The sequence below is a fragment of the Neltuma alba genome, unplaced genomic scaffold (assembly GCF_004799145.2).
Source record: "Neltuma alba isolate B1F8T4 unplaced genomic scaffold, ASM479914v2 tig00012072_pilon, whole genome shotgun sequence".
Lineage (NCBI taxonomy): Eukaryota > Viridiplantae > Streptophyta > Magnoliopsida > Fabales > Fabaceae > Neltuma > Neltuma alba.
Window position 1 is genome coordinate 70061 of NW_021636633.1, and position 21928 is coordinate 91988.

General features: G+C 34.5%; 2 protein-coding genes across 4 annotated transcripts; one reads left to right on the forward strand and one right to left on the reverse strand.

Annotated features, from left to right (window-relative positions):
* The first annotated feature begins 3079 nt into the window (after nt 1-3079).
* Nucleotides 3080-5027, forward strand: LOC114721862 (transcription factor TCP17). The gene is made up of 2 exons (XM_028907746.1): nt 3080-3269; nt 3656-5027. Exon 2 carries the CDS (start codon nt 3700-3702, stop codon nt 4792-4794), a length of 1095 nt encoding a protein of 364 aa, XP_028763579.1. The 5' UTR covers nt 3080-3269; nt 3656-3699; the 3' UTR covers nt 4795-5027.
* Nucleotides 5028-13558: 8531 nt separating this feature from the next.
* Nucleotides 13559-20088, reverse strand: LOC114721856 (protein LONGIFOLIA 1). Of its 3 annotated transcripts, none has more exons than XM_028907742.1 (6): nt 19816-20088; nt 18962-19416; nt 18384-18457; nt 15601-17706; nt 15325-15475; nt 13559-14572 (listed from the first exon to the last, which is right to left on the reverse strand). In XM_028907742.1, exons 2-6 carry the CDS (start codon nt 19116-19118, stop codon nt 13752-13754), a joined length of 3309 nt encoding a protein of 1102 aa, XP_028763575.1. In that variant the 5' UTR covers nt 19119-19416; nt 19816-20088; the 3' UTR covers nt 13559-13751. The 3 variants fall into 3 exon arrangements, with proteins under 3 accessions (XP_028763575.1, XP_028763573.1, XP_028763574.1); XM_028907740.1 differs by having other exon boundaries at nt 15601-17718; XM_028907741.1 differs by having other exon boundaries at nt 15601-17718; nt 19532-20088.
* Between the last annotated feature and the right edge of the window lie 1840 nt (nt 20089-21928).

Consider the following 21928-nt stretch of genomic DNA (forward strand, 5'->3'; position numbering starts at 1 on the left):
TCTCTCATATTTATCTATTTTTTTAAGATAGTCCTTATAGTAATTGTACATATTATATGTTTCATCAAATGGTAGTTCTAGCTAATACACATGATTAGTAAGGGTATTTTAGAGAAGATAATACGTATTTATTACAAATAACTAACTTAACTAATTTTCTTAATCTATTCAAATTAGTCAACTAATTCTTATATTAAAGACTGGAGGTAGCACTATATATACAACCAAGGGGAAAGGTAATTATTATTGGCGCTTCACTATTTGGTCTTAGGATCTTATAAGCGCATATGATTGAGTGTTTGTAAATGTTTATCAACGGATCTCATCTCATTCATAATATAATGGTTTGTGTTGGCTGATCAATCTGTGATGAAGAAAAACAATGTGGTTCAGGTAGAGTTGTATATAGGCGATGTGGGATCAATAATCATGTTTTACGAAACCTCTTCAGCTCTTCTCGTTGAGCCCACCAATTTTCTCTGCAATAACTAACTTGATATTGAAAGACAGTAACGCCCAGACATGTAATAAAACAAAAACATCCTTGGCCAATCCACAACCAGCACGTTCTTTTCAAAAGCAGATGCACGAAACATTAATGACTTGGCAATGTCAACTTGTAGCAAAGTGCATAAACTCTCTCTATATCTGAGAGGCAGTGAAAGGATTTTTTTTTTTTTTAACTGACCATTCAACGTTCCAAAGTTACTGACTAAATATTTAGGGTTACTGTAGATAAAATGGTCAAGTATATGATGATGCAAAAGAGGCATTGGCGGGGAAATGAAGCATGAGAGACAGCGAATTATTGCGTTGATGGGGTTGAATAATGAATATCCAATTAGGGTTTCGAAGAAACTGTCCATAAAGTAGGGCTCAGCTTTTGACCAGTATAGTGAACAAGTGCAGGTGCATGCAGTAAGTGTTGTTGCGGTGTCATGAAGTCTCTCTCAATTATTTTGGTGAAGATTCCCTATTTCTAGAAATTGTTGAGTGAATAGTCTTCAATCTTGAAGGGAAAAAGCTGTGCCCTCTCTTATTCATCATAGATGCTTGTTATTCTCTCTCCTTTAGGTCCAGCGTACTCAAACTCAAAGTATACCATTCTCGGGTTTCTGCCTCCTCAAAAGCTAACTATTAGTTTTCATGTATGTATATATTAATTCAGCTTAGCTTTCAAGAAGCACCAAGTTTTATCACCGTCAGTTTTTTGCTTTTCTAGCTACAGTAGCAGCAAGACTGAAGAAGAGCCTGCGGGCTGGGTTCTTTCTTCACTAACTCACTTGACATTTGCTCTTCAGCTTTTTGCTCTTCTGAAACCTAAATACATGTGTATTACTTCTCAGGATGGTATGAAACAAACTTATAATTATCATATGAATCTTAGATATGACATGGTACACACATATAACAATAAATCGGTATATTTATTTAATTATATGTATGCCAAGAAAACCGTGTTATATACATGGAGGCTTATAATTGGCTGCAGTGCTGTAAGGTCAGCAAAAGCTACGAGAGTTGAAAGCAACTTCTAGATTCACACACACACACACACACATTTGTGATATAATTGTCATTGGAAAAATGTAAAGTGTACTAACTCTCTTTTAGAATTTAATTAAATTTTACTTAATATATTCCTTCTCTGGTAGTTCATATAAGACCTATTTGTAGTGCAATTTGTACTATAAAATGAATCTTATATTTAAGATTGAATGAGTATATTCTTTCAAAGAGCATGTCCAATTTTTTCTATTTACTTTTCAATAAAAGTGTTTTATATAATATGTATTGGTTTCAGAAGTATGTAAAAATCACATGATGATGGTCATATTTTACTGTCACGTACGTAATAAAGAATTAAATCACACCCATATATAGCAGATCTTTACATAAAGTTAACTGTTTCCACTACCATATTAAGAATAAAAACACATTGCAAATTGTGCATAAGTTAGCTTATTAATTCCTTGACAAAAGGAAAGTTATAAAGAAGATACATATCTCTATATACATATCGAAATATCTGGGGTATCTGATATATGTAATTTTAAGAACCTAAAAGGTGTCATCAAAGTGTGAGTGTCAAGATGAGATGAATAAACCACTTGGAGAGAAATTAGAGGAATAATTAAACCAACATAATTAACTGGTGTAGAATGAAAGATATATATTAGAGAGTCCAAGTTGTGCCGTGCAAATCTCACTGCCATATCTGCATGTGGTCCTTTTTTCCCTCTATAAGTTGAGTAGTGGATCGATGCTTTAAAGAACCTAAGTTGGTCCCTCCTCTATATAGTGCAGCTACCCATGAGCCATCTATCGTCTTCTATATCCTCTAATCCAACGGATCCTCTGACTCCAATTCCATACACCACACCTTTTGGAACATCTGTTATTAACATTTATCTTCTTCATTTCTCCACAATATATCCCTATAATTACTGTTTAATCTGCTTTCTCTAGCTGCTTTCAATTAATTAATTGTGTACCATCACAAGGCCTCTGTGAGTTGCTTTACTGATATTTTATAGCGTCGTCGATCTATTTATGCGTGAATAATTCTGCTATACAACCAACTTAATCAGGTCTTTCAAACAAAATCATGATTAAGCACATTAAATACTCATCACTAATTAATTAGGTTTTGTCAGCTTATAGATACTTCTCCTCTCATCATTATATATTTGCTCAGTAAATCTGCATTTTTGAGAGTGAACCATTGTTTTCCCCTCACGTTAATTTCCCTCACTGTTTTCTTCTTTAACAATCAATATATATAGGGAAGCCTATCATATTCTAACTAAACAGTTTGAATATAATTGTTTATGTAATGGTTAATCATATATGAAGCCATCCAGTGATTGTACCAGCTAGTAAAGTGGCATGTTTAACCAGGATTACTAGTGGCAGCGTGGATGACATACGTGTCACATTCACATGGTGCCACGTGGAAAGAACTCCATTCCTTTCACGTTGTGGTGATGTTAAAATTCTAACATTTCTTTACCAAAGTTTTCATTTCTACATTTTCTTCTCTCTAAAAGAAAGGTTTGAGACTAAACTTGAGGTCTCATCTGCTCTCCTTGTTGGCATTGAAGAGATCCTCTAGGAAAAGACGATCTTGCTGCTTCCATCTCCTCCTTCTCCTTCTCCTTCTACTTCTTTCCTTCTTCCTTCCTTCCTTCCTCCTCCTCCTCTTTATTTCCTTGTCTACACGGTGGAAGCTTAGCGACACAGCATCCTCAGAATTTTCTCTCTCTCACGTAAGTTTTTGTTATAGTCTCTCATGACCTGATTTCTAATCTGTTTCCGGCAAAACCAGTAAAATTTCCGTCTGATTAAGGTGTAGGTTTTGGTTTCAACAATTAATTGTACTTTGCCCTAGCCTATTCTGAAGTGACATAAAGTTGAAGAGTTCTCACATGGAATTGAAAAACTGATTTCACATCGGTATATATATAATTTCTATTCCTGGGAGAGAATTCTTAATTTTATGACCCAAAGCTATGCGTACTTTATTAGCATTTCTTCCAGCTGATTCAGTGCATAATCTTTTCAAGTAACTGAAAATGAAGAAGATATATAAGAGAAGATGATGATACGTGAATTAATTGATGGATGAATTACTTCTGTAGTTGATTTCTTGCAGACGGCAGGTGATCCATGAGAAGAGTATTGTAACAATTATTTAAGATGATAATTGGAAATTCAAGAAAAGGTTATCAAGGGAAGCAAGAGGATGATGATAGTAGTACTGCTCGTCATCACCAACAACACATCATTGGTAACGGTAGTGATAGGTTATACAACAAGGTAGGCTCTTCCTCCTCTTCAAGACAATGGTCGGGTCTGAGAAACCCAAGAATCGTGCGAGTCTCACGGTCTTTTGGAGGCAAAGATAGGCACAGCAAGGTCTGCACCATTAGAGGGCTTAGAGACAGAAGGATCAGGCTGTCCGTGCCCACAGCGATTCAGCTATATGAGCTTCAAGATAGGCTTGGACTGAACCAGCCCAGCAAGGTAATTGATTGGCTCATTGAAGCCACAAAACAAGACATTGATAAGCTCCCACCTCTTCCAATCCCTTTTGGTTTTCCCCAATTTCATCTCCAACACGACCAAACCCTACTTCCTGATCATGAATCAAGCTCTTCCTCTCATCAGCCACCTTCTCAGTTTGGAGCTTTCTTTGATGCTAATAATAGCACCAGTTTGATGGATGCAGTGTCGAGGCTAAAAGGAAAAGAGTTAGATGAAAGAGAAGGGTGTGTATGGGATAAAGGGAAGTGGGTGATGAAAACAAACAATGAACAAGACGGAATTGGTGGTTCTGCTCAGAATCTTTTCCCGTCTGGGAATGCTTCTTCTCACCCTTGTTTACCTATGACGTATTATAATAATCCCTTCCATTCTGAACCTTCAAATTTTCTATCTTTATTTGGAAGCCATGGTGCGTTCCCAAATAATACTACTAATAATAATCACCAGGTAGACCCTGGCCATACTAGTGTGCAGTTTCCATCTTCCTCATCAGCTGTTTCCCAACTGTTGTTCTGCCCAAGCACATCTGCAACAACACCGTCACTTTTTGCTCCTTATTATGCTCCATACTCAATGTCACTGGAAACAGACCCAAGAATGCAACAATTGAACCATATTCAATTGATGAGCTCATCCAATTCTCATCCTCATCCTCTCGTTCTTCCATCTCTGAAGCCCCTTATTCCAGCACCGCCTTTTACTTCCAGGCTCCTTGATTCAAATGATAAGGATACTACTCCGTCTTGAAGGGCAATGGGTGTGTGCTAGCTAGCTTGCCTTCATAAGATATTGCTCATGGCAGTTAATTGCTGATCAAGAAGCTAAAGCACACGGCGGCCTGCAGCTGCATTATGCCTTTGATGTACTTATGAGCATTCTCAGAAGCTAAACAAAGTCATGAATTCGTTCATGTCTGTAAGTATGACAGTAATTGAATCCTTATGATGCGTACCAGTTTGATATTTCATTATCATTATTTATCAAACTCAAAATATATAGCTAGTTTTCAATCTAGTTAATTAGTCATTTGTTATTGCATTGTTCAATAAATGAAGATCTTCTGATAAACAAAAAGGAAAACTTAATTAATGATGTGATGCTATGTTTTAAAAATGATTCAAATCTAACGTCCGTACCTGTCTTTCTGAGAGTAGTATGTTTTGAAGTACAGATTTAGAAAAACAATAAGGACATAAATCATGAGAAAAGTCCATGGCAGATCGATGCATATAGTGTACTAGCTTGTTTATGACGAATTTTGCTGGTTTTGACCGGGCATCTGCTTAACACACACACACACACGTTAATATTCCTTTTCTATGATGCGAAAAGGAAAGGGTCATTGATAACTAAGCAGGTGCTAGTTTATTTGTACATTTAGATGGATTCTGATCTTCATGAAGCATATACACAGTTAATTGTGTACTGTGTGTGTGTCTGTGTGAGTGGGTTTGGCTTAGGCTTACTGAAAGATATAGTGAGAGAGATATATCTCGCCACACACCAATTGACCGAGTCAGACGATTGTTTCTGAGGCCGAAGTTTTTGGAATCTCTCTCTCTCTCTCTCTCTCTATTTTTTTGGGATAATTTTAGGAGACATACTCTGGCGAATGACCCGCTCACGTTTTTGTCTTATAACATATGGAATGATGGGTTTGCAGTTTTTGTCATAAATCTGCTGTTTTAGGGTTCCTGTCATTCTTTTTGTTTGTAGTGATCAGCGCCCCTTTATATATTTTTCAAAGTGTACAATAAAAGCATTTGAGTGTCAATACAATAATACATCAGCTGATTCTAAGTTCTGATGCAATTAAAACAACCCTATTATGTATAATGATACCTAAAGTCAAACGAATTAAATTAATCTAATTAAATCCCTCCCACCACACCCGCTAATTGCGTCATCACCAGATCCTGTAGGTCACACAGCAATAATCGCATGTAATGGCATTTAGATATATAGTACTGCCTTATTTGGTATCTTGCATTTTCTCGAAATAATTGAATGACTTTAAATAAATAAATAATACAAGTTGATATACGCAAGCACATATACATACATATATATATATATATCAAATATACCCTCAAACGGAAAGGTAACCCATATGACATAATTGTAAAGTTCAAATTCAAATTAAAGCAAGTAGGGATATAAATGTGTTGAACAAGCTTAGCTTTAACAGTGCTTGTTACAAACAAATATGTGGGTGCTCGTTGGTGCATGCATGCAGCTAGAACGAAGCAAGCCGACCTAAAGAGGCGACTGTACAGAAAGCTATAACTGTTAGTAGAGTCGACTATTTTCAGAAAGACAGCAAGTCATCAAGAGATGCCTTACAGACACACACACACACATGTATATGATCATCATCATCTTAGCGGGAAAAAGAAAAAAGCAAAAAAGAATTGAAACTTTTCAATTATAACCTAATGACATTGTGAGCTCTTCAAGACTTGCAAAAAGAAAAAGCTGTCACTATGGGGTTACGCTCCAAAGTTTCATGGTCAATAATTCGTTTTGAATTCTTTTTATATATTTATGTATATATCCTATGTGAATAGAGAGGGGGAGGAGACAATCAATATAGATGAGAGAACAAAAGATTATCATACGCATGAGGCGGCAATATATAGGACTCTGCAGAAATGATAATGATCAGATTTAGACCAGTTATACATGTGTGTGTGTGTGTGTTTTTTTTTTTTTTTTTTAAAATTTCAGAGAGAACAAAAGATTAAAACTTAAATTCGATATCCTCATCTCAACATCAAGAGAATCAAAACTTACAAGATTATCATACATGAGATGCCAATATATAGGACTGTGCAGAAATGATAAATGCCGTAGGTATGTCGATGTTGTGTAGGCATAGGATTCAAAGAAAAATGAAAGGGAGAAAATGTGAGAGAATCCAGGTACGTACATACAGTTGTTCTGACGAAGGAAAAGGAAGGAACATAATAGAATCACAGGCACAGAGGCTGAAATCGAAAGCTCTGTGTTGTGTGTGTGTGTGGCTACCGTTATATACATAATAATATAAATAAATAGCTAGATAGCACAAGATCCAACACCATTTAATTAAAGCAGGTGGAAGAGACTCAGTTTTTGCTGTTTCTGCTTCTGCTAGTTGGGTGTTTTTCAAAACAGTCCTTTAAAGTTGCATCCAAGAAAACGACCAAGAAGTTCTGTGGTCCTTCGTTTAATCTACGCGACTATATATTTATATATATATATATATAACTCTATATCAAACAAATATTATTATTATTAGATCTAAACAACTCATACTAAATCATTAGTTCATAGTGGAATTGAAGTTTACTTAATTAATTACCTTGATTATATATACACGCAATCTTGCTCACTGCTATAGTTATGAGAGAGAACGCGCACAGGAAATTAAAAAACGAGGCCTACAATCATTTAATTGCTGAAATTGTAGAGTAGTACATTAATTTTCCCTTTTTAAACATTCAGTACAATTATTATCTGTCTTTCATTTTGGTCAGATTTATACATTTAATACTACCTCATGTCCTTAATATAAGACCTTGTTTGACTTTTATTTTGGTTCTAAATATAAAACTCCAATTCATTTTCTCTCTCATGTTTATGCATTTTTTCCCAAAGTAATTCTTTTAACAGTGGTAGGTCTAGATAAAAAATTTAATTAGCAAGGATATTTTAGGAAAAGCAACACATATTCATTACAAATAACTAACTTAATTAAGTTCCTTAATCTCCTCAAATTAGTTAATTAGGTCTTATAATTAGGACCGGAGGTAGTATATAATTATAATATAGATTGTGTTTTGCACAAAGTTTGGCCTCTATCACAATATTTATAATTAGTTTTATATTACACACACTTTTTAGGGAAAAATGACTTCTAATTAATCAAAGGTTAAAAACTGAAAATCATTCTGAGGATAGCTAGGAATGAATTGCCTCTTGTGCTTTTAAAACTAACATATTATTACACTCTCTGACTCAAAATTATAATTTCATCTTTCGCCTTTATTACTGTCCCTTTTTGCAATGACATTAAAATCGGGTTTTATTTTTTGAAAGCATTTGTGATTACTTACATATTTCTGTGATATTTACATTAAGTAGCACTCAATTATATAGAAGTTCAGTATATACGTTGATATCAGTGAAAGATCAGTGGAATTAAGCATGAACTGGTAATATGACCTCTCTAGTTCTTTTTGGTCAAAAGATAGGTTTCTTATTTTATTTTAAGTAGTTTCTTTAATTTTATTTGGTTTCTAGTGACAACTAAATTTAATTATTTTTTTTATTTTTATAGATGATGTATTAGTGTTAATTATTTGTATAAGTACGCCCCACCTGCAACCAATAGCCTTTATTTTTTTTTTAATCATTATAACTTACGTAGTCATTATACTCCCATATATAAGGAGTTCAAACTCGTAATGTCACACCTAAGAAAACATTATAGGAGATGCTTCACGTACAACCAAATAATCTTCATGGGAAATGGGTTTTCGCATCTTTAGAGACAAATTAAAGCAATTTTTATATCAACTGCTTGATAATATTACTTGTAAGAAGGCTTCTGACTATGTCGTCACTAATCAGGTTTTATTCTTAAACCACGACCAACAGAATGAATACAATTACACATTTTGATTTTTAATATAAGATTTATTTTATGGTGCAATTTGCACGATAAAATAAACCTTACATTTAGAATCAGAGGAGCATATATACTTTGAAATCTTGATATACTTCTTGCTTTTTACAAATATATATAATAGTATAGTATTGTCTGATATATGCAAACTTGTGAACAGAGAGGACACATCCCATATGGTCCATATACAAATAAATGAGGCATATGTATATATATAATATTCATAACATAATCGGACCACAAATCTCCGTATGATCACAATGTCGTGGAAATATATCAAACATCCATTAACAACTCCAAACTTTTAATAATGTAATTCCGGCACCTTTAATTTGGATTATTTATCACGTACCAAAAGAAGCATAAAATTAAAGTGTAAATAGTAATAAATTGTAAAATTAACAAAAGATTTTCTTCTTCTTCCTCTTTTTTGGGCAGAATATCATCCTGATCAGTGATAATACAAGGAAACACACACCAAAAAAAAGGAAGACATTAAATCATCAACTTTAGTAGGTAGATATATGTTGCATGCGCTTTGTAGGCGTGCAGAGGAGTACTTGTTGGCCCTCCGATCACCAATTTATGGGACCTGTGGTCCTCTCTCTCTCTATATATATGTGTGTGTGACTATGTATCTATAACTCACACACACCTTTCACTCTCACTCGTGCTTCCTTTAGAAGGACCACATTTCACCCCTTGTTCCTTCTTTTAATTTCTTTCTTTCTTTCTCCTTTTTCTTTCTTTCTCTTTTGAAGATGGAAACAAGAGAAATTGAGAGCACCACTTCATCATCTTTTTATATACAAGATAATCATAGCTAGTCATCAAATATTGGTTTTGGTCTTCAATCTAATAACTTATTAATTCATTTTATCTCTATTGTTTATCATTATTTCTTCTAAATTAATTTATTTAGCTTATGAATTGACATATAATTCAACGTTGCATAAGAATATGTTAGGGAGATCATGTTATATTTGTTAAAATTAAATAGTTTATTTAATTTTCTTAATTTATCTAAATTAGTTAAATACTGTATTCAGTCCTTAATATAAGAACTGGTGAGAAAATTAAGAAAATCAGCTAAATTAGTTATTTATCACAAATATATGTTAGCCTCCCTATATTAATCTCTTTAAATCACATGTTTTGCACCTTGGCCTTGGTAGAAACATCTTACAATCAACAGAAATATTTTAGGAAAAAGTGAAAAACAAAGTGGACTGTTGTCTTATATTTAGAATTAAATCCAATCCCAACTAGCTCTTATATCAAAGATTCGAGATAATATCTCTTAGATAAAGGATATGAGAGGTGTACTTTTGGGGGGGAAAAAACCAAATGGTTGACGTTAATTGAAATTATGCAGAGACTAATTTTGGCACCTCCTTTCAATTAAGGGAAGACCATGTTGCTTCTAATAAACATAACTTTAAAGCTTCTCTGTAGGGACTTCAATTATAAATTGGTCATTAGTTTGGAAAGGTGGATGAATCATACCTACTTGACCCCGCTTTTATTTTCCTTTCTTTTTTTATCTATCTTCATGATGAAATTGTATTTACATGGAATCTATTTTATGAGTGCAGTGAAAACAACTCTTCTTAATTAAGATCCAATTAATCAGTGCTGCTCGATCATTTTATAGATTTTATACTTGATGATTAATAATAAAATACATAAACAAAACCATCACATTATAAGATATTTCGCACGCCGCAGCTTATACGTATATTGAATCATTTTATAGATTTTACACTTGATCATTAATATTTTAATTTCATGAAGCACAATAAAATAATTCTCATTAGAATGAACGAGATGGGTATTAAGCGCAGTAAATTTGAATATATAGATATGTGAGCAGGCTTTTGGATTGTGTTCTCTCGACTTGAATGCGTTGTTTTGTAATTCTGACGCTCACACACACACACACTTACACTTGTCTCAAGTAGTTTATTATTTATTTAAATATTAATAACATCTTTAATCCTTAAATTTTGACATCGCCTTGATCCGCCCAAAATTTTTTTGTCTTTAAACAATGTTTTTTATCTTTGAAACAAGGTTTCGGAGACTAAAATCACTGGTTTCGATTCAGGAATTAAAATCAAAATAAAATCAAATTCTAGGACCTAAAGATAGTATTAACCCTTCATTTATTATTCTGGTTATTAATATTTTATATCTTAAAATTATTTTTATTATGTCACTTTTATTTTATTTTATCCTTTAAGAAATGTAGATAGATTTAACTTTGATTATTATCATATAATAAGGAGGCAGGCATGTTGCCTCAATTATATGCCTCGTAAACAGGAGACATTCATGAATAAAATTCAAGGGACTGAGAGAGTCATTAGAGGCCAGCCGTATTCATCAATAATTCCAAATTCATCCAATTACTCTCCCTCCCTCAATTAATTGGGAAAAAAAAGAAAAGAAAAGGACCCGGAGAGCAATTAATTACTTTTTTCAAGGCATGAGAGTAATTTAATCATGGCCAATTACTTGTGATTTCGTCCTTTAATCTAATCAGTATTTTTTGTGGTCCTTTATTGAAAAATATTGAGCGTAATTGATCCTTCAAACCAAGTCATTTCAAACCAAGTCACTTTGCTTGGAGTGGTTCGGCGGCCACGTTTAGTTTAGTTTTGGCCACGTTGGTAGCTTTCGCAGTTGATGTAAATTTTGTGATTGTTTGATAATATTACTTTTAAGTAAATAATTTTTTTTTTAAAGGAATATCATTGAACGGCGTTAAACATATTCTTTCAGTTTCAGTAAAATGGTATTTCCTCCCATCTAAATATAAAAATTAGTAGAAGAAGTACTTCCTCTAGTTTACAGTACAAGTCCCTTCTAAAAGAATAATTTGATCCAAAACATAAAGACTTATATTCGTTTCTGTTTTTTGTATTTTGTTCTCAGAACAATTTTATAAATTTTTTTAAACAATTTTTGGAAAAAAAACTGTATGGATAATTTTTTTAAAAAATTAAATTTGAGAATAAACATACTAAGATCGGAGAGAAAAGCTTCGATGATAACTTAAATCCTCAAATTATTAATTAGAGAAGAAAAGATTCCCAATTTTTTCAATAAAAAATATAAAAAAAAAAACAAAAACAAAAAATAATAATAAATTGTTTTTATTTTTTAGTTTTTAAAAACAGATTTCTGTTTTTTTTTTGTCTTTAAAAACACTTGATTAAAAACAAATAGCTAAACAAGTTTTTTTTTTGTTTCAAAAAAAAAATGTTTTCAAAATAAGAAACGCCTAAGTTACTCATAAAACAATTAATACTTATTTATCAATTTTGTCTCTATAATTAATGCTTAAATATAACTCTGTTTTTCTCATTTCTTCAGAGTCTCATTTAACATGGTAAAGTTAAAAATTTGAGACAAATTTAACTATCATTTTTTTTATTCTGATAAATTATTTAAAATGACTTATATTATGGACCAGAGGAAGTAGTTGTGGTTCTAAATTAGTATAATATTCTAATTAACTTTGTCTCCTACATTTATAATTATTTTCCTGAACTCTTCCTATTACTTTTATATATTAAATTTTGGTCACTGGGTAGCATATTTTTAATAAATAACTAATCTAATTAATTTTCTTACTTTATACAAATTATTTATCTAACTTTAGTATTTAGAACCAGAAGTGGTGATTTTTTATTGTTTCCCTTTCTTAAATTTCCAACCTATACGAAATTAAAAACCGAAGATGTCTTGTTTTTCTTATTTGAATTGAATTCTATTAATTTTCTTAATGTAAGAGTTAATTGGTGTTAAATTTAATCTCAAATACTACCTCCGGTCCTTAATATAAGACCCCGTTTGACTTTTAGTTTGGTCCTAATTATAAGACCCCAATCCATTTTGTCTCTCATATTTATTCATTTTTTCCCAAGATAGTCCTTCTAATAATTATAGTTTTAACCAACACACTTAATTAGCAAGGATATTTTAGGAATGGCAACACTTATTTGTTACAAATAACTAACTTAACTTACTTCCTTAATATCCTCAAATTAGTCAACTGGATCTTATAATTAGGACCGGAGGTAGTATAAGATTTTAATCTATTTTATTCTCCATACTAAGTACTCTCTTTTTCTGCAAGTCATCTCTATTGATTACAAATATCAAGAGATGTTTGAATCATAGTTTCAACATAGAAAAAACAACATATTTTTTATCAAATAACTAAGTTAACTAATTTTTTCAATCTATTCAAATTAATTAAATAAATCTCATATTAAAGATAAAAGTGATACTTCTTGCTTTTGTTTGTTATTTTGGCTCTTCACTTGCAAGGGTGCAGTTGTAGGGTGCATGATGCTAGTGTCATGTTCGGATGAATTATCCATCATCATTCGAATCCGAAGTTAATTAGATGTCACGCCAGACTCAGATTTGAACAAACTTATCAAAGATGATACTTGGACAGGCATTATCTGAGTAATCAAATCAACATAATAAAATAGAAATTCATGTCCCCAGCACTCCTTATTTGAAATTATGTTTGACGCGACGTGTTCATCAACATTCTGTCCCCGCTTCAACTTCCTTACAACAGAGTGAACGGATCAGAAATAAACATATAATTTGTTTGTGAACCTTCATTTACTTGCTTGAGATGAAATAATTTCTATAGCATTCGCTACTTATTTTCTCTGGCTTCTTTTGAGATGGAGGAGCATCTGTGGCACTTCATGGCAACAAATCAGTGGATGTCAGGTAAAACAAAATCACCATGAGTTCCTGACCGACGGCTTCAAAAAGGTTGGTTGGTGACAGGGAGAGAAAAATCAGAAAGGATTTTCACATTTTGAATTTCGATAAATTTATATTTATCCTGTAAATCATGGTAAGTCAAGTTTTGTTACACCTTAGGAGAAATAATCGCAGCTATAATCCGCAAACTTTTACACCTTGACGAGGGGAAAAAACCAAGAAAATTGTGAATGACATGAAAACAGTCGAACTGAGATGAGCAGATCAACGGAACGCACTACATACCAAACAGATTCCGGCGCCTACCCGACTTGATTCGCAGGCCAGCTGCTTCACCAATCACAATCTCATCAATTAAGTCCTTAAATATCAATCTTTCAGCATCCAACACAACCCCAGATATTTCACCATGGAAATCTATCCAACTCTCTGAGCCATGCATAACATCTTCTGAGAGTATCCTTCCGAGACCGTCTTCATGTTCTTGACTGCTTTCAGGCTTCTTGAATTGGATTTTTTCTATCTCAAAGCACAGTTCTTTAAGAAGCTTTTGTGCACCGAGGCTTTTCTTGGTAAGCCTGCTAGGCTTCACCCAAGGTTCAGGAGAAGAGCTAACTAAAGCTAACTTCACGCCAAGAATCTCATTCACAGCATCAAATATGAGTTTCCTGTGAAATTTCTCTGCATTCAGCTTTGAACAAGCAACTTTTCCTGGACCACATTCTTCTTTCGGAATGAAACTACTTGCCTTGGTTTGCTCTAACACGAAAAATAACTCAGGGTTAATGGGATGGCCTGAAGGATGAAGTTGAAATGTCAGCAGCTCAGAGCTCAGATCTCTCAGTAGGAGGCCTGAAGCTAATAATATTTCAGATATGTATCTTTGGTCAGCATTTGTATTTTCACAGAGGGAAGCAATGTAATCATTTCTAGATTCATCATGACTGGAATTCACCCGCCTAAGCTTCTGAACAAGATGATCTATGCTCTGCAGTTTCTTGCGATTGATCTCTCCAGATCCTGCACTGTAAACTAATTTATCCGCAGGGTTCCACCAATCTTCATTCTCATTTCCTTCACACTCTTGGGCATCATCAGCTGTAGCATTTAATATTACAATGAAACAGGGTAGACAGAACAAATCATCATAACATTTCTAGACTATCATAGATGACAATTATTCTTCTTTTTTCTTGGGGTCAACTGACAATTATTCAAATTTCTTTCTTTCGTCATTACTTTAGATAATTTTTTTTGGCACAGGCTAAGTAGGAAAAAACAGACAGAAGCTAAAACACATTGGTGTCATGCCCGTCACAACTTCAGTTACTTCTACATGCATGCATCAAAAGAAAGTTCCTAGAGGTCAACATCATTGCCATCAACAAATTCTTCACATACATGTACTTTGCTTGTGACTCAACTGGTTCAAAAAGAGTACCCACATAGAATATCTTAAGTACTTCTTTATTTATTTTGAACATATATGCACTTTGTATGTGACTTGAAGACAGCATTTTTCAGTAACACCATATTTATATGTACCAAAATGACATTCACATATTATTTTGTTCTCGAAGTGCCGGTACAAGGACAAGTAACTAATAGTCTCAACTTGTTGAGTCCCTCAGAAGGAAGATTCTCAATTCATTCCTTCAGTCAACAGTTAATAACAAAGAGATTAAGCATTCCTAATGTTTAAAATTTTAATCCATCTTGATAACAATCTGATTTTCATTGAACAAGAATTTTTCCTACAGTTTCACTGCACTTTATCAGGTATTGTAATAGGATGGTTTCACTCTTGATTTCCCATCTCTTTAGACTTGAGTCGAAGACAGAAACTCTACCTTTGGGAGTATCAGCAATCTGCCTTACAGGAGAAGGCTCATCATCTCTGTACACAGAGCCATCGAGGACTGAGACAGGACTAGGATGTTCTTGGGAATTTATTGCAATATCAGCAACTGACTCATCCTCGTGCAACCTCGGAATTGATTTCTGAAAATAAAAAAATGAAAAATATACATGTTCTTATAATTGGAAGATTTAGTAGCAAATTAGTGTTTGTCACCATAAATTCAATCATAAAGCTTGAATAAAAAGAAAGATCAAGGAGCATCTACCTTCTGCGTTGATCCAGAAATTGGCTGCTTCACAGTTTTCATGGAGGGGCACCGGCTATCATTAGTTTGAGGAGATTGTAAACTGCTGCTGACTTCCATATCCATATTTGAGTCTGAGACAGTGATACTATCAGATTCCACAAATATTTCATCCTTTTGGCAACTTGATGTTCTTGTTTCATTTCTTATCAGACTCAGTGGGTTATCACTCTGCTGTAAGCAAGGGGATTTTGGTCTCAGTTTTCCACCTGGCGAACCTGAATCTGTGGCTTGTTTACTGTATTTCCTTCTGGCTTTATTTGAATCTGATGGTGGAGTTTGTGGACAAGATCGCCTCTCAAACTCTAGCTTCTTCTGTTGCATTCTTGGACTCACAGATCCTGAATTCTTTATTGAGCTTAAGCTATTTTCTTTTGAAATTTGTTGAGACCTAGATTGAGATTGTGCAGATTTTATAGTGTTGACGCTACCATTTTTCCTATCATTGGAACTGGCAGTAGTATCCCTGCGGTTGTTTTTAGGAGAGTGATCTTTTGATATTCGACTGGAAGCTGAAATTCTTTTCTTATCTTCATTTGCAACACTGTCAAGTTTATGGAAACTAGAAAGTCCGCCAACAGGAATTACTGAGGAAGCAGAAATTCCAGTTTTATCAACAAGCCTTGCTGGTTTCATGACCACAATTGGAGACTCACAAGCCCTTGAGTCTGCTACCCTCCTTGAGGAAGACAGAAAATTATTGCTATGTGGGCTTTGTTGCCTTACTGATCTAGAGTTTTGACTCAGACTCACAGTATTTGTTCCATTGTCTCTTTGACTTTCATCATCCACAGCTTGTTCTTCTTCTCTGGTCTCTAACAATCCCTTTGCTTGCATTGCTTCCAGTATCTGTTTGAGTGCTCGGAGGTCCCTTCCAGATTGTTTGAACTCAAGATCCTTCAATCTCTTCTCAATCTCACTATAAACTGAAGGAAATGAATCTGGTGTTCTTGTTGGAGCTTTCATGGCCTTCAAACTTGATTTCTGAGAGCTCTGATTTCCATCCTGCTGCTTCCAAGGTGCCGGTTCAATTGGAAATCTCGAACTTGAAATAGGTTTCATAACTAAATCAGGGTTCTTTCGTCGTGGTGAGGTTGGGTCTTTCAATGAGCTTCTTGGGGAATTAAAAACTTTCAGAGGCTTGATCAGTCCATTTTTTGATGATTTTGGAAACTGAGTATCATGTTGAGCTGAGAAATTTCCGCCCAAATTCAATGGAGTATCAGCAGCCATATAGGAATCAGGCAATGCTTCTAAGCCCATCAATTTTGCTACAACACTAGGAGGTCGCCTCTGGGTTGACTGTGGTAAACTACCCATTTTATCATCCGAGGTGGAGTTGCCACTTCCAAGGCTCCTTGATAGGAGATTGGGTTTTGAATCAGCACTGTAAGTGCACCATGAGCCTTCCCTACTGTCCAGTGAAAGTCTAGGCAGCTCTTTTAGCTTTGGTGGGCCTTTGATCGTATCCCTTGATTCAAAAGATAGACGACTTATTTCTCTTCCATCATAAGAAAACCGAGGAGCATCCCTTGAGATCAAATGCCAGTGTCCATCTTTTACTTCACTTGATGATCTTGGAATCTCTCTGGCTTCACCATAATACCATGGTGCTTCTCTAAGTTTAGCAAGAACTCTGAGAGACTCTTTTACATCAACAGGCACACTTTGCTTCCCATCAATTCCAACTCCACAAGATCCATCAGCAGATTTGGACAGGTGAAGTGGTCTCGGGGAGTCCCTGTGCTTCACAGCATGAAAGACAGCTTCTTCTTCAGCAGTAGCCTTCTTCATCGGTAGTCCTCTGGCCTCCCTATACATAGAATCCTTCACCACATCCCTCAGGTCAAGGGATTGCATTCCTAAATGGGGAGAGACAGTTGTTTGGTTCATAACTGGTTCCCTTGAAGGAGTTTCAGGATAAATAATGCGATCAAAGGAACCCTCCATTTGAGCTCTGCAATCCAGAGAGGACAGGGATGATGAACATGAAGACGAGAAAGAGACTCTTGATGACTCTGTGGATATCCTTTGTTTCTCACCAAAGCCCTTGTTTGGGCTCACATCCTGCAATAAATTCTACAAGTTGCATGGGTTCAGTTCAGAGCAAATTCTTGTGTTTGTTCCAGATAGTAAGAAGCATGCCCAAAACGAGAAGAAAGATGCATCCAGAACAAGAAAGTTTCTAGATTTTGAATGCTTAAGATGATCTGAGGAAGATATTGATGTTTCAAAATTCTCAAGCCTTTAACATTTAGATAGTAGTCAAATTGATTCACGAGCTGTGGGTAATAAATCACTGGTTTTTGGCACATGCAAATAATTTTAAAAAAGGTCCATGCCTCAGTTAAGAGCCTTATCCAAATTTTTTCAATTATATGTTATAAAATCTATAACAATCCACCAAAAAGCTGTTGGTTAAGATGATAATAAGTGGTCTTACCCCTGTAAGGAGGAAAACACAAGTTCAAATCCCAAGAAACACACTTGTTGGGAGGATTTTAACCTTAACACTCCCAACCTGATAAAGATTAGTCTCAAGCCTAAAGTGGCTTGAGGATACTTTTTGAGTTATACCAACAAAACAAAAAAAACAAAAAAAAACCTATAACAATCCACACTATTTACAAGTTATGATCAATGCAACTCATTACTCAAACTGTATGCAGTGCACAGGACAACTTATCTAGTTGAACTGTAAAATAATAGCTAGTCCATCAAAGATAAGGGAGGAAAATACGTACAGATGTTATTTGCTGCTGCCTTGCACTACTAGAATCTTTTTCCAGGATGCCGTTAGCAAAGTGAGAGTTTCCACCTATAATTAGAGAAGCATGAGTTGTGAAAACAGTGATGCACTTGTCTGAAGCATAAGAGCAAGAACCAACACTAGATGGTGCGGTATAAGGTTGGCAAAAAAAAAAACACTATAAGCTGACCAATTCATAGAGAAGTTCACATCTTCTCCAACCCAAAGTCTCAAAATTAAATTCAAACGTGATCATTGCTGAATAATCTTTCATCATATACCTACATGCTGCACTCTCCTTTGAAAGCAAAGAAAATTCAGAAGATTTCGAGGAAAACCTAAGTTTGGAAGAGACAGGAAAGAGATCGAAGATCTAAAAATCTAAGCCCTTGGGGAAAAAGAAAAAAAATCTGTTGTTTGCAATAAATTTGGAAATGCAGCAGGTTAACCTCAATGTCCCAAATCAGTGCCATGAGCAGGTTAACACAGCTCAAATGATCATCATTCCGAGACTTACGAAGGAAAAAAAAAATGAAAAAAAAAAAATAAACAACTGAATTAGGTGGGGCATACTTGGACGATTAGCAGGAGGAAGCCTCTTCTGGTTAATCTGTCGGGCAGTAAGAATATGATGCCGATCAAAAAGTTGCAAAATCCCGGACATGCATCCTATCTGCTTCTGTAAATCAGGGTTGTCATCTGCTAAAGAGTGCAGGAGTTTTGCAGCCATACCCACCTGTTATTAAATATACTCAACCCTCCTCAACTACCCAAAGAATTACCCCCCACTCCGTGATAGATTTATCATTTACTGTCAAGTCTACCCATACAGCACAGTAAGACCCTTCTGAGATAGGATTTTGACTCCATTTACACAAAATTGAATGCGTAACTTTAAACAGCTCATGGAGATCACCACCATCCAGAAATTAAATCCAGCCTTCTTAAAGGTAAATAAATGAGTCTCCTTTCCTCTTCCTTCCCCCTCAAATTTTTCGGTCGAGGCCACGACTCCTAGTTTCTGAACCCTGATAAACAGAAGAAAGCAGAGTTGACTCCTCATTTCTGAACACTGTAAGAACAAAACCAAAGACCAAAAAGAAAACAAAAAACAAAGAGTATATTTGCCAAACGAACTGTAACCTCGAAATTTTCCAGCGACAACTGAACATTCCCTTTTCAGCTCTCCCAAAAGATTCACCCAATCTCAGTAATTACAATAATGTATCACCGAAAGCTAAATCAATTCCCATCACAGTTTGAAGGGAAACATTAATGGGTTTCGCAAAACGAACCAGACAATACCTTAAATGACAATAACCACAAAACGAGGCACCAGAAAAAAGGGAGGGGGCCCAATACCCCATGGAGAAGCAGAAAGAAGGAGAGGGAAAGGGAAAAAAAGGAGGAACAGAAGTTAACAGTACCAATGCAGAGACGCTAAGCGAATGTTTGCAGATCCAAGAAGAATTGTCTGGGAGTTCTGGTTCGAGAACAAATGGAAGGTAGAATTATTATTATTATGAACATCAAAATGCGTAGCCAATCTGGGGGGAGCTGGCTTGTTTATAATAATAACAATTAAAAAAACTTATGTTAAGGGAGAGAAGGGAAGGAGGAAGAGGGTGAGAAATGTGGGGGTGAGTTCTCAATATCGCGAATCCATGTGGGATGAGCATTTGTGGGTCTGGATATGTCTACATCTGCATGTGATCTTGTCAGAAGAGAGAGACGGAGGATGAGGAACGTGGGTGTGAGTGGGTTGAAGTAGGGAGGGCAAAGAATTAAGACTAAATCGAGTCATAGAAAAAGTCATAATTTTGCGCAAAATTACATTTCTTGACCTTAACTCATAGACCTCTAATCTTGCACTCGCATGCAGTTCTTTTGAATTTTTACTCTCTTTTTTTGTTTCTAATTTACATAGTGAGAAGAGCTTCTTCTGGTTTGGTTACGTGTTAGGATACTTCAAAAAAAAATACTGTATTAATTTAGGCATAATGTGAAGCTCTATTAGAGTATGAGTCGTCTTCGTTCAAAAAAAATATAGTAACGTTAAGGCACAGTATCCTTAAGAGAACTAGCTAGCCCCATGCATTTCTAAAGAGCCTGAAATAAGTTACCATTCCTTAAATTATACTATTATAGAGTGAGTGGCCAAAGAGAAATAATTAATAACACGGGGGGCGTGAAAAATATTATAAAGAAAAATGTAAGAGTCCGTTTGTGCATATTAGCTCCGGTTCTTGATATAAAAACTAGTTTTCTGACTCAAATATATTAAGAAAGTTTGTTGAATTAATTATTTATGACAAATACAGGTTGAATATTCTAAAGTATCATTTTAATCATGATTACCTTTAAATGGAGATCCTTTTAATATGTATAATCAATAGGATAATTTAGAAAATGAATATATAAATTCGGGAGGTAAAATAAATTGAGATATTATATTTAGGACTAAATATGATTCTCAACCAGATTTTATATTAAGGAACGTAGCTAGTACACTCAATTATTCATGAATGGACATTTACATTAATTGGGCGGGAAATGATGATCATATGATGAAATTGAATATAGGAATGTCCATTGTGATCGCAAAAAGGGGAAAAGGGAAAACCTCTGGGAGGATGGGAAAGGCGATGTGTGGTTGTGAGGCTGGGAATATTATATAACGGGCACTTGCAAGACGGGGTTGCTCAAATAATGAAGAGATGATTAGGGGTCTTGGATCATTTATTAATTAACCTAACACACGTTTTAAGTTAATAATAACATGCTGACCACTTCTCCAAGGAAGCAACCAGCCAATGAAGCAGGAAATATCGTTATATTGGGCGTTTTCTTATTTGACAAAAACTGAATCCAGCTGTTAGGCGTACAAACCACAGCAACTAGAGCTATACTAGTTTAATACTCCCGGTTCTGAATCTAAAACTCATTTTCATACTACAAAATGAGTCTTATATTTAAGATCATAGAAGTATTTTAATTTACTCTTTCTCTTGTGTCTCTATTTTTTCTCTCTAAATTCTGCATGTTGAGTTATCCATATATGGTTCTTAATAAAAAAAAAAAACAGAGAGAGAGAGAGTAGCTTCCCGCGTAAATAATTTAAATAGGTATCTTAGGACGATCAACATATATTTTTTAACAAATAAATTAATTTTTAAGCGTTGTTTAACCCCAGTGCATTTCAAGGCAGGAGAGAGTAGTAGATTATGTAATGATGCAATTATACATAGTTGAAATACTACTTTCAGTCCTTAATATAAGATTTTATTTGACTTTTATTTTGATCCTAAATATAAGATTCTAATATATTTTGTCTCTCATATTTATACATTTTTTTTAAGGTAATCTTTCTAATAATAGTAGTTCTAATCAATACACTTGATTAGGAATAATATTTTAGGAAAGACAATATTTATTTATCACAAATAACTAATTTAATTTATTTTTTTAATCTCTTTAAATTAATTAACTAACTTTTATAATTAGAATCGGAGATGACGTTAGAAAGCGATAGCGAAGAAG

What these genes read in the sequence shown, in the direction of transcription:
- LOC114721856 (XM_028907740.1), bottom strand. Translation starts at nt 19,118, where the DNA reads ATGGCTGCAAAACTCCTGCACTCTTTAGCAGATGACAACCCTGATTTA. An exon ending in TTTCTGGATCAACGCAGAAG is followed by an intron (nt 15,476 to 15,600) that starts GTAGATGCTCCT and finishes TTTTATTTTCAG; the next exon opens with AAATCAATTCCGAGGTTGCA. An exon ending in GATTGCTGATACTCCCAAAG is followed by an intron (nt 14,573 to 15,324) that starts GTAGAGTTTCTG and finishes TAAATGCTACAG; the next exon opens with CTGATGATGCCCAAGAGTGT.
- LOC114721862 (XM_028907746.1), top strand. Translation starts at nt 3,700, where the DNA reads ATGATAATTGGAAATTCAAGAAAAGGTTATCAAGGGAAGCAAGAGGAT.